This window comes from Hippichthys cyanospilos, chromosome 5 (genome assembly GCF_059441005.1).
Source record: "Hippichthys cyanospilos isolate Australia breed blue-spotted pipefish chromosome 5, RoL_Hcya_1.0, whole genome shotgun sequence".
Lineage (NCBI taxonomy): Eukaryota > Metazoa > Chordata > Actinopteri > Syngnathiformes > Syngnathidae > Hippichthys > Hippichthys cyanospilos.
The window spans coordinates 15,351,347-15,364,573 of NC_142373.1; the positions used below are offsets into that span (position 1 = coordinate 15,351,347).

Below are 13,227 nucleotides of genomic sequence, written 5' to 3' on the forward strand. Positions count from 1 at the left end.
ATGTCATCACTTCACAAGCTACAAAGCCCGACCGTACCATTTTCAATTTTTTTGTAAGTATTAATAAATTCAACCTATATATGTATGGATAGAACTGATTCCACTGAATAATTTGAGTAGTTGGCGAAAAATAATCAGAAATAAAGAAACATTTACAAAATTATTGGAAGATGCAATGTGTATAGTTAGCAAAGTGTGTGCACAAAGGTTAAAACCAGAAAAAAAACACCAACTATGCATTGCAATTCTGAACCTAGCTTGAGGCCCTCATTCGAAACCCAATTTCTTGTTTAAAACCCTAATTTGAAATCTTAACCCTAAATTTACACCCTACTACAATAACCTAATCATCATTAGAATTATATAGAATTAACTCTAACTAGTAACCCCAGTTAGTAGCCCTCTTTTGAAACTTTAACGTTTTAAACCCTACTCTGAGCAAACCCCACCGACACACACACGAACGCGCGCACACACACACACAGTTGTGTTTTCTTAAATATGACGTCAGCAGATGTCATGATTATAAGGTCAGTGCCACCTGTGACACGTCAACGGCGTTTCGGCCAGATGTGCGTCAACTGGTAAAATATTTCTTTCTTTCTAATTTGGAGCTTATTCGCCTGCTTTGGTTGTACTGATTTGCAAACCGTTGCATAGGGTTTCGGACAATGAAATAACTTTGCGTTAGCGTTCAAATTCGTGTTGCATTCACTCGGAACGCACAAGAATGCTGTAGTGACGTGCAAGACTACCTTTGTTGTTTAGTTTAATTTGATGTGTGCCGCGCGCTTTGATCGCTTCTTGGGTCAGTTTGTCACAGATTTATTGCAAATTCTGTGCAACAGTCAAATCGCTTCCTGGTGCGGCAAGCTTTCTGGGAAATGTAGTTGTTCGATGGCACGCTACACAACGTTCTGTCTGAGTTAACGGACTGATATATTAAGTTGAATTATTATTATTGATTATTATTGTTTGTCTTGTATATGTATGTTGTTTTTTCTCTATGTATGAAATATCTAGCAATATATTGTATACAAATGATAAATGTCTAAATGTTTGAAAAATGACAGCATGTTTGACAGTATGTTTACATTGTTTAGCTTATTTCCTTCTACTGCTGCTGCCGTTTCACCTGCCTAATCGACCCTTTCGTGCATTGAAAATAAAAGAAAAGGAAACGTGGAAGAGTTGAGTAATTCCAAACACACCGTGGTCAACCCTTTCCGCGTGGAAAACGGAACACACACGTTCACACACAAGGGAGACAGTGGGTTTGAAGCAATTTATTGTTCCAGTGACACCAAATGAAATCAAATAAGCCATAGCGGAGCTGATCAAAAGCTCCTCCACTCTTCTTCTGAGCCAACTTCCAACGGAAGGCAGGAGAACAACAAAACAGCATCACATCTGAGACATAAAGGGGGGAAATCAGAAGTGCACTACAGTCAAAGTGCTTTAAATAGGGCTTTTTTCTTTCTCTTCTTTTGTCAATTTGTTTGTTGTTTTGCCGAAGTGGCTGTGAGTGGAAGGCCGCACACACGCAGGAGCACCTTAGGAAGAGAAGCAGAAGGCTTGGTTGGACCTCAGGTCCCTCAGCAAAAGACTGACAAGTCCCGGCCGCGAGCGACAGTATGGGTGTTTTGCTTTGCTTGTCGCGCACCTAAACTTCAAGTGGGCCGCGCCATGAAACAGAGCAGCTGCTTTTTCGCTTGTCCAATCACCTTGTCAAGTCCTAGTGGCAGTGCGTGCAATGACCTCCTAAACCCAAGGACTAGTAATTTGGTGTTTGAATGCATCCGGAATGACCTTCTCCCGCTCATCAGCGCTGTCGCTTATAATACGCCTTTTATCAAGCAACTTTTCGAGCTAGTCCAAAAGGATCCTTGGTGCAATCAATGCAATGCAAAAAAAAAACAGCAGGGAAAGCCAAAAAAATCGCAACATCTTGATTTTGCATTCAAGTTATGAACCGGAATGAGTTGGGAAAACTCCAACTCACGCTTGAACTTGGGACGCCGCGAGATATTCTAAAGGAACAAACCATGTTTCGCCTTCTTTTGAAATTTGACTTTGAATATGCAGAGTGGGGTTTCTTCTCCCTTGCGAAACACGTGACATTGAATGTTGGCTCCTATTGAATGATTTCAAGACGAAGCGAGCAAAGTCAACAAGCCGGCGTTTTTGTTGGCTCTTTATTTTCCTCGCGTGGAGTCGCGTGACACTCGTCAATAAATAGTGGGCGCTCGTCAAAGGAAAAGACGGAGCGCGTTCCCGCGCGTCAGACGAGCGACTTCCGTTGCTGTACACGTATACGAACAAGTCAGTGGGGAAGAGTCGGGGGGCGCGTTCACTTGCTGGAGTCCGCCGGGTGTAGGCGCGGCACGGCGCACATGCTGCACGGGCAAGGCATCCCGGCGGCGGCGACCCCCCAGTGCTGGAAGGCGGGCGGCGGTGCCTTGAGAAGTCCGTGGGGGGCCCTGGCGGAGGGCGGGGGCGGCGGGGGAGGGGGCGGCGGCAGCAGCGGGTGGTGCAGGGCGGCCAGGGGAGCCTGAGCCTGGTGGTGCGCCCCTCCGCCGGCGGCGACGTGGGCCCCGGCGGCGGCGGCGGCGGCGGCGACGTGGCCCCCGCCGTAGACGTCGGCCAGCAGCCGCTTCATCTCGTCCAGCGAGGAGCTGAGCATGAGGATGTAGTTCCTGGCCAGCAGCAGGGTGGCGATCTTGGAGAGTTTACGCACTGAGGGCCCGTGCGCGTAGGGCATGACTTCGCGCAGGCCGTCCATGGCCACGTTCAGGTCATGCATGCGTTTGCGCTCGCGGCTGTTGATCTTCAGCCGGATGGACTGCAGCTCGTGTTCAGACAGCAGCTTGCCCGCCGCCGCCTTCCTGGAGGCCGCGCGCGCCGACGAAGAGAGGGCCTCCGCCTCGGCCTCCGCGTCGTCGTCCTCGTCCTCCTCGCGCTGGTGCAGGTGGTGCAGGTGGTGGCGGCGGCGGGGGGGCGAGCCCCCGGCGGGCGAGTCGCCCTGCGTTGACGACACGGCGCCCGGGAAGCCGTGCGCGTGCGCGTGCGCGGAGCGGCGCAGCCTGGACAGCAGTGCGGCGTCCGCCTCCGGCGACGACACGCGGCTCGCGTCCGACTCCATCGTGCGCTCGCACACCTGCCCGCACAACATGACGTCATTATCGACACCCTCCAAAACGGAAGATTCTCTTTTTTTTTCTCCTTTTGGAAGGATTTTTCTGGATTCACCTTCCTAGACGACACCCCGGGTTAACTCGCGCGAAAACAGTTTTTGTCATTTCTAACTTGCCTCAAATATTCGCCCCTGTTCACTTTTTTCGTCAAGAACTAACGATCAAAGTTTTATGCGCGCAATTTACTGACCTTACAAGTCGCTATACTTCCAGTGTGTTTATTGAACATGTACGGATAATAATTTAGTATCAGAAATAATAGAAATACGAGTCATACATGTTCAAATGAGTGAGAGCGATGCTACACAATTTTTATTTATAAAACTTTAAGATTTATATGTACACACGGTGACTAATAAGCTTAAATAATGTAAACGCGTGACTTGATGCGTGTGCTTTACTTGAAAAATGAAATGCATTGAACGTGTAGATGAAACGCGTAATTCTTCAGTCGACATTTTGGCCAAGAAAAGCTTTATACTAGCTGCATTAATTAAATTTAACACATTTTGAACATTTACCCAGTCTCTGAAAAAGGTTTAACATTGCATTGACGCCATTTGATTTCTTCAAGGTGTTGCACAAAATAAAGACCTGAATCCACGCCCATTTTTGAAGAACGATTTGATGTACATCATTTTTGAAGTGCAATACTTAATAAATTATAAACATCTATTGCGTAAACAAACTGCTGAAATTAAATGAAGTTCATTCAACATACCATTTTAGTGCAGGTGATTGTACACAAATCATCTGGATCCTGAGCCATTTTTGAAGTAGCCTACATTTCAAAAATTGATCTTAATTCAGGCGCTTTCATTTTGTACAACATAACGGAATCAAAGTTAAGCCAATGCAACACTTCTTGAATATCATTCACTTGAAATGTAAAATACAAGTTTTATTTGCCAGCGATAATATAATATAATATAATATAATATAATATAATATAATATAATATAATATAATATAATATAATATAATTACATATTTAATGTGATATCATTCAATATGATAACTTAATTTTAATTTAGTATTTTCTGGAGACAACTTGGGTCCGGCTGTAACTTTGCAGCGCGATTTTGTGCGCGTGATTTTGTTCGCCCCCGCATGAGAACTTGTTCCAAAAGGCAAATGTTGTAACTTACCGTCACTTGTTTAGCGGCGAAGTTCCTCAAAAGGTGCGAAAGGTCAAAAGGTGAAGGCCAGATCCTTTCGACGCGACGCGCGTGACGTCCTTCCGCGCGCGAGACAGCTGCACAGTGACGCGCCGGCGGGGCTCGGCGCCTATTATACGCCCGAGGGGGTGAGGGGGGGTGGGGGTCTCCGGGACAACTACACTCACTGTGTGTGTGTGTGTGTTTGTGTGCGCGCGCGCAATCAACTGCCTTAAGAGGGGCGGCCCAACAACTTGCTAATTGAAATCACTCTCACACGCATACGCGCACGCGCACTAACGATATAAATGCAAGATGAGTGCGGCCGCCAAACACACACGCACATATACACGCACACACAGGCTCATGCTCCAGGTGCGGTCACGTGCATGCAGGCAAGTCGGAACGACCTGAAGCGCGCCTCGGGGCTTTCAAGAAAGGTGTCTTCCAAAGGAAGCTCAAGATGTCAGACGCTGAAAAAAAAAGCAGTCATGTAGTGTCAAACGACACATTCATGAAAAGCAGAGTTCGATTGCTTTCATAAACGGAGCCTGAGGTGCATGCACTCATTTATTTATTTATTTCGTGGATTTGCAGAGGTCGTTTTGAACTCACTGCATTCACAAAAAAAAAAAAAAATCTTCGCGTTGGAAGGACTGACAATTCAACACAAATTTACCCCCCCATGTGAAAAATTGTTGATGTTTTTTGACCATTAGTGTCACTCGCGCACGTCCAGGCCAATTAGAAAAGGCGTTTTTTCAAATATCGTGCAAGTTATATGCAAGCCTTTGAGCGTGTTGGGGGGAGATATCCAGTCCAATTGCACAATTCTGTCAATCAAAAAAGCCAGGGCGAGAAAATTAAAACCAAGTAAACACAAAAAGCTAATAATGCAGGTGTAGGAGAAGTGTTCATTTGAGAGACTTGGAAATGTGCTCAAGTGCTCCTCCTTGTAGAAGGGCAAAAAGAAGAAGGAAGGGCAGGTCCAGACCGGCTTGCTGAAGGCCCACCTGCTGTTTGGTCGCTGACTGCCGGCCGGCCGGGGCGGAGCGGAGCCGTGCCGAGTCGAGCCGAGCAAGGCCGATCCCTCGGCCTCTTTGGGCTGCAAACGGGCTTTGGGCGGAGCTAATTGAATGGTTTGCGGGGCCGGCCCAGCCCGGCCCGGCCTGGCCCGGACAAGGGCCTTGCATGCTTTCCGTCTTTGCACGGCTTGCCCCATTGAATGGCGCCGGCCCGCCCGGCCCGGCCCATTCTCTCCTCCGCCCCATCTGGCCTCGGGTGCAGAAAAAGAAGGATTTGAGCTGTGCACTGCGTGGGAGAAGCGGGCGGGGTTGTTTTTTTTTTTTTTGAGGGGGGCACTTTGTTCCTCTTCGCTCGTCGCAGGGATTCAACAGGCAGAGATTTGCTTTTGCCAAATGTTACAAATGTTTCGACAAGCTGCTCTCTGATCCTACGGGGTCACGCGGGGGGAGGGGGGGTGGGGGCTCTATATTCAGGCGCCTATTCAAGGCCTGAAAGGGCCTCCCTGCTAACCGCTAGCCAAAGCGCTAATCCCGTGAGCGCTTTACACAACACGCGCGGATACACGCAACACACACACACACACACACACACACACACACACACACACACACACACACACACACACACACACACACACACACACATACAGATGCACTGCACAGAAAGCAGAAACTCAGCAGACATTTGATGAACTCCAGCACAAGGACAGTGGCTGCACTTCATATTGCACTGATTGATTGATTGATTGATTGAGTGGGCTTAAACAAGCTCCCATTGAGCTCACATAGTGGCAAAAATTAGCATTCTTCTGCTAAAAAGACACAGAACCGCTAATATTTTGAAAGGGTCCCTTGAAACCCCCAATTGAAATCTTTTTACAAATGTTAGGGTATCTTACCCTAAAGGAAGCGAGCTGCCAGAGTGGCAAAAAAACTACTTTTTAGGTTGAGCTATGTGCAAAGGCATCCAGAGTGGCATGATCCAAAAAGGACCATCAAACTATCTGAAACATTGTTGACTTACTTCAAACATATAGTGCTAAAAACAACTTTTCCTGATTCTTGCAAATGACTACACCTTGCATTCAGCCTGCAAGCGTGTTAGAAGAACTTTTGGCTTCAGTGTGCATTCCAGACATTTGCTAGAAATTGATTGTTGATTTCAGAAAGGGACTGGTTTTCAGAGGAGGAGCAGATGCTTGCAAACGTCTTGTTCGGAAAGATGCATTTGCACAATTCCAACTTCAGAATATCTCTGTGTACTTTGATGTTTGATGAGATGATTTTGAGACTCTAGTAGTCGTGAGGCTAGACAGCTGACATGAAGGAGTGCAAGAACGCTGCGCACTTGAGGTGCTTCAAGGTAGGCTTTTCAAGGCAGATTTAGGGTTTCAAATTAGGGTCTGAAGACAGGCTGGTGGTAGCAGGTCACAACTCAACTTGTGTAGGGTTAAGTGGAAGCACCTCGCCGGGGGTACGTTTGGAACTTGGACTTGGACGCGAGCGTATCCCGAAGCCTTGAAGCGGATGTGATGCTCAAAATGATATCACTTGGGATCTGAGATGAGCAGTGGGAGCATTTTTGCGGCAAAGGGGGGTATTTGGCGGGCGGGTGTGTTGGAGGGGTTCAGGGGGTTATTATGGAGGGGTATTTGTGAGTGTGAAAGGGGTGGGGGGCGGTTCACATCATCAGCCCATTGAGGGCGGCCCCTCCCCTGTTGTAAAACAAGCTCCTGTGGGCCCGCCTGAACACAGGGGGCTTTGTGGCCCCCCCCCACAAGACACATACCACCCAAAGTGCTGCCCCCCCCCACCTTGCTCAGGAGGCGGTGCTGGCATCGGTGGCCAGCAACAGGTGGGGTTAATGAGACCGGGGTGGGGGGGGGCGTCTGTAAAGGGGCGGGCCCGGCGGTTTCCGTAATACGGAGGCCTAATGGCAAGATTGATGGACGGAGACAGCCCGACAAAAGCGGGGGGCGGTGATGAAATGTAGAGGGGCGGCGGCCTGAATGCCATCTCGGCCAACGCTGGAGTCACACGGACGCCTTTAGCGCCTCCTGGGGGGCTAATTAGCAGGGAGGTCCCAACGACAAGGCAGTCCAGAAAGGCCACAGGATGCGGGGTGAGCGCGGGTCAGCTGTGACCACCTACTAGGATGCCGGGACCGCACCCACCCACCTCACCCCCCAACCACCATCATCACATGTTCACCACTGTAAAAAACAAAAAACAAAAAAACAGGCCGTGATTTAGAGGTCTGCCATCTTCTCGCCATTCTTCCATTGCCTAGTGGGCAATTGACTCCAGGACCTGACTTGTCTTCTGACAGCGGGGGGTTCAAGTCTTGAGCACCCTGAAGTGGATGCGCATGCAGACGGCAAAAGGAGGTGGACTTGTTGTTCCTAATGAAAGGTCCAGTGCTAGTTTTCACTTTCACCTGCACCCCAAAACTTGGATGCCAACAAAGTGGCAAAAACAACTCAGATCTGGAGCAGCTGTAAAAGATACGGTTGCATCCCTTCCTTCCACCATTTTGACATAGCACACCGCCATTGTAGCTACGTACATTAATCAACAATACAAAATGTATTTTTTTGTATATTTTGATGCCGAGATTTTAGGCTTTGCACATTGGACAGGTACATTTTTGTTTTATTACCTTCAAAAAATCTTGAAGCTGACTCACAGTCCGAACAAAAAGTAGAAATGTCTTTGGATTCAAACTATGTGCGTGCGCTTTAGCGTGCAGGTGTTAATAAGCTGGCCCTGGCGGAGTCGCTCCATCATAATGAGCTGGGTGGGCCTCATGGGAGTGCAGGCCACCTAATGAGTACACGACCATTTAATAAACACTCATTTAAAGATTTCCACTCGCACATTTATTTACACACTGATACAACATGAGCTCCAGTTCTGTTCATTATAAAAGATTTAAAACTCAATAGAGCAAGCAATGCTAAATGAACTGCAGCATGCATGCACTCACGCACACAAACACACACACACAAGCAAAGTGAGTGATAATGTTAAACCACTGCTAACTCATGACTCTCTTACTTTCACAAAATACTTCCTTGCCAAAAAACAACATTATTTAAATATAGAAAGCTAATTTAGATCAAACTTATTGCTGACTTCAAAACAGCATGTAAACTTTTTAAACAATTATCCTAATATAGCTTAGATTTACACACATCTTTCTGTGTGAAATATACATATTAACAAAAAACCAAATATATATATATATATATATATATATATATATATATATATATATATATATATATATATATATATATATATAACTTGCTATAAACTTCTCAAATTGAGAAAAACAACACTAACCGCTTAACAAGGTTTGCTTAAGATTAAATGGCCAGCTTGACTAACTTTGCTGAAATGAGCTCAAATGTGCACATATTATTGTAATTTTAAACAAATGACATTTAAAACAGTAGCAAAGTTAGCTCAAAGTTAGCCAAACTATACCAAAATAAAACATTACTTAAAAATAGAAAGATGAATTAGCCTAAATTAGAACTCATTCCAACAAAACTAATTAGGCTAAAGTTTAGACTCAACATGCTGACTTTCAGATGCTACGTGAGCCTAAAATGTCTCAAATGCTAATGCTATTGCTAATGTTACTTCCTGGTTGTTTTTACTTTTTGTTTTCCAAAGTGTCACTTGTGGATGATGCCTTTCATTTGCTGGCAACGCTAACTGTTCATTTATGCTAACATCGTTATTGTGGAGTGTGAGGTCACGCAAAGTCCTTTCAGGGTGAGGTTGCTGCGGGGTCAAAGTGCAACAAAAGGCAGCATTTCGCTAGTTCTTAAATTTCCCAACTGCTCCGAAAGCGGTGAATCTAAAGTCACATCCAGTCAAAAGCAAACACACTCAATTATAAACTTTCATAAGCGATGGCAAATTTGTCTAACTTTGTAGTAAAAGGGTCAGGCCAGATACTTTAGTATCTATTTAATACTTAAGTGTCTGAAAATTGATATCCTTATTGTACTTAAATATCGATTTAACGATTAAGTATTTGGGACTGAATGTCTGAACTTAAAAAAAAAACCGTGAAAATCCGCTCCCGGCATTGAATGAGTTAAGAATCGGTGGCCTAACTCTACAAATAACCAGCTTGTAGCACTAGCTGTAGCATCAGTGCAGATTGAGTTGACGTTAGCCGTCACACACTAGAAACAAAACAACATTGTAGCTATTGTGCCGGTCCTCATTAGCATAAGGGTAATGCACGTCTAAATAAGGACGACGTGTTGACCATGAGAGGTGAGTCATTGTGGACAGCTTTTGTTGTCTTTTGTTGTCATCCTGGCCCTATGTAGGTTAATACCCGGCCCACGCTAACAGCCACGCTTTGTGGCCTTGCAAGCGGCCGGCCGGCAAAAGTGGCCTGCCGGCGCCGCCTAAGCGCTAAACACGGCCGGCGTTGATGACACTGAAAGTATGCTCCAATGGTGTCACTGTGCCAGCTCCGCGAGACCAAGAAGCGGGCCATTGTGGCTCATTAATTAACGGGCTATGCTAAGCAAGGATTAGCATATTCATAAGGGGTGGGGTGGGGGCTTGGGGTGTCCATCTTTCACACACATTTTTTTTTGTGTCCAGTGCCGCCATCGCCGATTGTGCGCGACGACATAACATAACCCCGTTTGTCCAGCGCCCGCCGCCCGCCCCATTAACTCGCGGCGTGACGCATGTCTCGCACTCTCTTGCACACACACACACACACACACACACCCGCCCCCGTTTTCACAGTCCAGAGAACACAGCCCCGCGGATTAGCAGTAAATTGGTGGTGGCTACAAAGTGATTAGCATGTTGTGTTACATCTTTATTGTCACCCACACACACACGTACGCACACACACATGCATGCACGTGACAAGACAAGCAGACGTTTTTGAGCACAAGCAACAGTTGGGGTAACCCAAAACGCTCATGTCCCAAATCATCTTTCCACATTTGTGTTTCTGGGGTGCTTTTGAGCACATTTGTTTGTGTGTCTATGTGCATTGTTTTGCATGTATATGTTTATGTCCGTGTGTGAATGTGTGTGTGTCTGTTCGCGTGTGTGTGTGTATATTCAAATGAATAGGAATTGTTGAAGAATAGCAGCAAAATAAAAGTTTCTGTGTGAAGAGAATTTCTGAGTAGATATATTGTTGGTAGGATAAAAAGGACGATATCAGTCTTCGTGTAACTTCAATGCGCATGGTGCTGCTCATTGCAGTTTGCACCTCGGCCAGCGGGGGGCAGTAGAAGGAGCATCGCCGTCTGCCGTCCTCTTTCACACCTTTGTTGTGAGTGCTATTTGGGGCCTACGGAGGGTTTTTACAGCGTAAAAAGTACATTAATCAGGACAGGACATTAATCATATATATATATACAGTATATATATACTAATTCTAGACATTATTTCCTCAATCCTTGTGTCTATTCGTAAATCTTTGCATGACAGATGCTGACAGGAATCAGATTTGTTCTATGATTTTTTTATGTATACTACAGATCTTGGGATATTTTACATCAATTCTGAATCCTTTTAAAAGAGAAACCCTACTCTTAGACAGACAAAGACGGCTGGATGGATGGATGGATGGATGGATGGATGGATGGATGGATAGATAGATAGATAGATAGATAGATAGATAGATAGATAGATAGATAGATAGATAGATAGATAGATAGATAGATAGATAGATAGATAGATAGATAGATAGATAGATAGATAGACAGACAGACAGACAGACAGACAGACAGCAGGTGAGCCTTTGGTCTCAGATGGTATTGTGCCACTTTTCAGGGAGTGAGGATAAGCATGACGTGTAGGACAGTTCGGCGCAAAGCCAGCGCAAACCGGTGGCCGGCTTGAGTTTGGGTCATTTGTAGATATTTGTGCGGCCCATTTAATGGCGCCCCCAAAGGAAAGGGCATCTTTCAACGAGCTGGCTCGTTAGCGACGTCCGTCTCACTTCCTGTGAGCTGTCACTCACACGCGCACTCATTTGTTGCGAGACAAATGCAAATAAGTGCTGTTGCTTAACTTTGCTCTTTAACGAGCTCTTTAATTGAGACGTCTACGAGCCACCTGTCGGCCTCATTAGCATGCTAATGCTGCGCCATTGTTGTAGCGCTGACAGCTAGGATGGGGGGGCAAACGAGGGGACCGGGAAGCGTCCACACGTCCACGAAGGGGACGAACAACCTAAAGCCGCTTGTGAGAAAAAAAGAAAGCAAGAGCAAAAGCTGAGTTTGGGAAACTCTCAACCGTAAGCGAATAGCTGCCAACGTGGGGCAAACATTTTGGACTCGTTCAAACGTACTCTCAAACACAAGTACAGTCACCCTTAACGACGTGGGACTCTTATTTTACGATGCACTTTTATTTTGGAGGACTGACAGGATGCTGAACTGCATTTTTTCCACCCAACTCAGATATAGTCAACAAGTAGCAGTGTTCTTGCAAACGGGCAGTAAAAATTTCCGCCTTATCTGCGATACGTACCCCGGTTCTTTTTTTTTTTTTTTCATTTAAACCGGACTCCAAAACTCCGACCAAATGGAGATTTGCCAAATTCTCTGGATCTGAGTTTGCGTGCAGCAATCATAAACCAGAGATTTACATCATCACGCATCTACACCAACGCCGCTCATGTTAAGAGATGGAAGTTTTTTTCTGATTGGACAGAATTTACCACCTAGCAGTTTGGCCTGCTTGTGAATGAATAAAGCCGCCGATTTGATGTGATTCCAAAATTGGGTAGACAAAAACAAATCATCTGACGTCATCTGAGACGAAAAGGTGGCATCAATCTCGGATGATCGCGCCTAGGACTTTAGGAAAGACAAGCCAAGCGCTGCGCAAATGATGGCAACAATTTTGATGGTTGACGTCACTGTTAAATTTTTTGTGCTTGCTTTTGAGAAGCGCATCCCACCGAAAGATGCACTGATGATACCATTTGATGATGATTGGATTATTATCCGTCTACCCATTCCTGAAAAATGCTTGCTTGACCGGTAGAACAAAATACCACAAAGCAGGAAGTGGCTAGCATCGTACGAACTGTTAACAGATTTGTCTTTTGATGTGATTTTAATCATTTACGTGCTAGTTTGAGCGCCCCCCTTACGACAGCGACAACTCCCCCTGAAAAAGTTGTAATCCTCTGATCAGCATGCCAGAAGCACAAGTTTAATTGAGTGGGAGGCAACTAAGGTGGCGCCACTACTTGATGAACCCTTGAAGGCCTCCCGAGTGGTTGAGCAGGTAGTTGCAGGATTGAAATGGGCCCTTGTGGACCCCCTCACCCCATGTTGCCCCCAAAGGCCTGCTGACACGCAGGAATGTTCCAAAAAGAGCTCGTGGGTCCAGACCCGACGTGTCACGTTCAAGTCCTGTGGTACAAAAGGGCCTGGGAGAATGGGTGGGGGGGGGGGGGGGGGGGGGGGGGGTCACTTGAGGGTCCGGCCCGGGCTGATTGAGGGGAGTCACTTGGCACTCAAACAATTAACACTCGCCACACACGTAACTACTGGAACATAATTTAGCTAGTTCGTCACCCCCCACCCCCCACCACACACACACATGCACACACGTTTGTCCAGACTAAGTAGCTGCATCCCCAAAGACCCCGTGATTGACACCTCCGACACACACGCGGACTTATGAGAACAGAACACTCCTCGTCATCAGTTGCATCATAGTTGAGCGAGAATGTAAAACTTGATGTTCCCCATCCCTGAATTAAATGTCACTTTCAATGTTCGTCGGTTTAACCGGGAAGTACCGGTTTGGAGCCTTATGTCGCGACTCGTGACA

At 46.2% G+C, this 13,227-nt stretch overlaps 1 protein-coding gene across 1 annotated transcript; it reads right to left on the minus strand.

The window, feature by feature from the left end:
• Positions 1-1,266: 1,266 nt before the first annotated feature.
• On the minus strand, positions 1,267-4,449 carry olig2 (oligodendrocyte lineage transcription factor 2). The gene is made up of 2 exons (XM_088415459.1): positions 4,343-4,449; positions 1,267-3,157 (listed from the first exon to the last, which is right to left on the minus strand). The coding sequence occupies exon 2, from the start codon at positions 3,140-3,142 to the stop codon at positions 2,351-2,353; it is 792 nt and encodes a 263-aa protein (XP_088271585.1). The 5' UTR covers positions 3,143-3,157; positions 4,343-4,449; the 3' UTR covers positions 1,267-2,350.
• Positions 4,450-13,227: the final 8,778 nt, after the last annotated feature.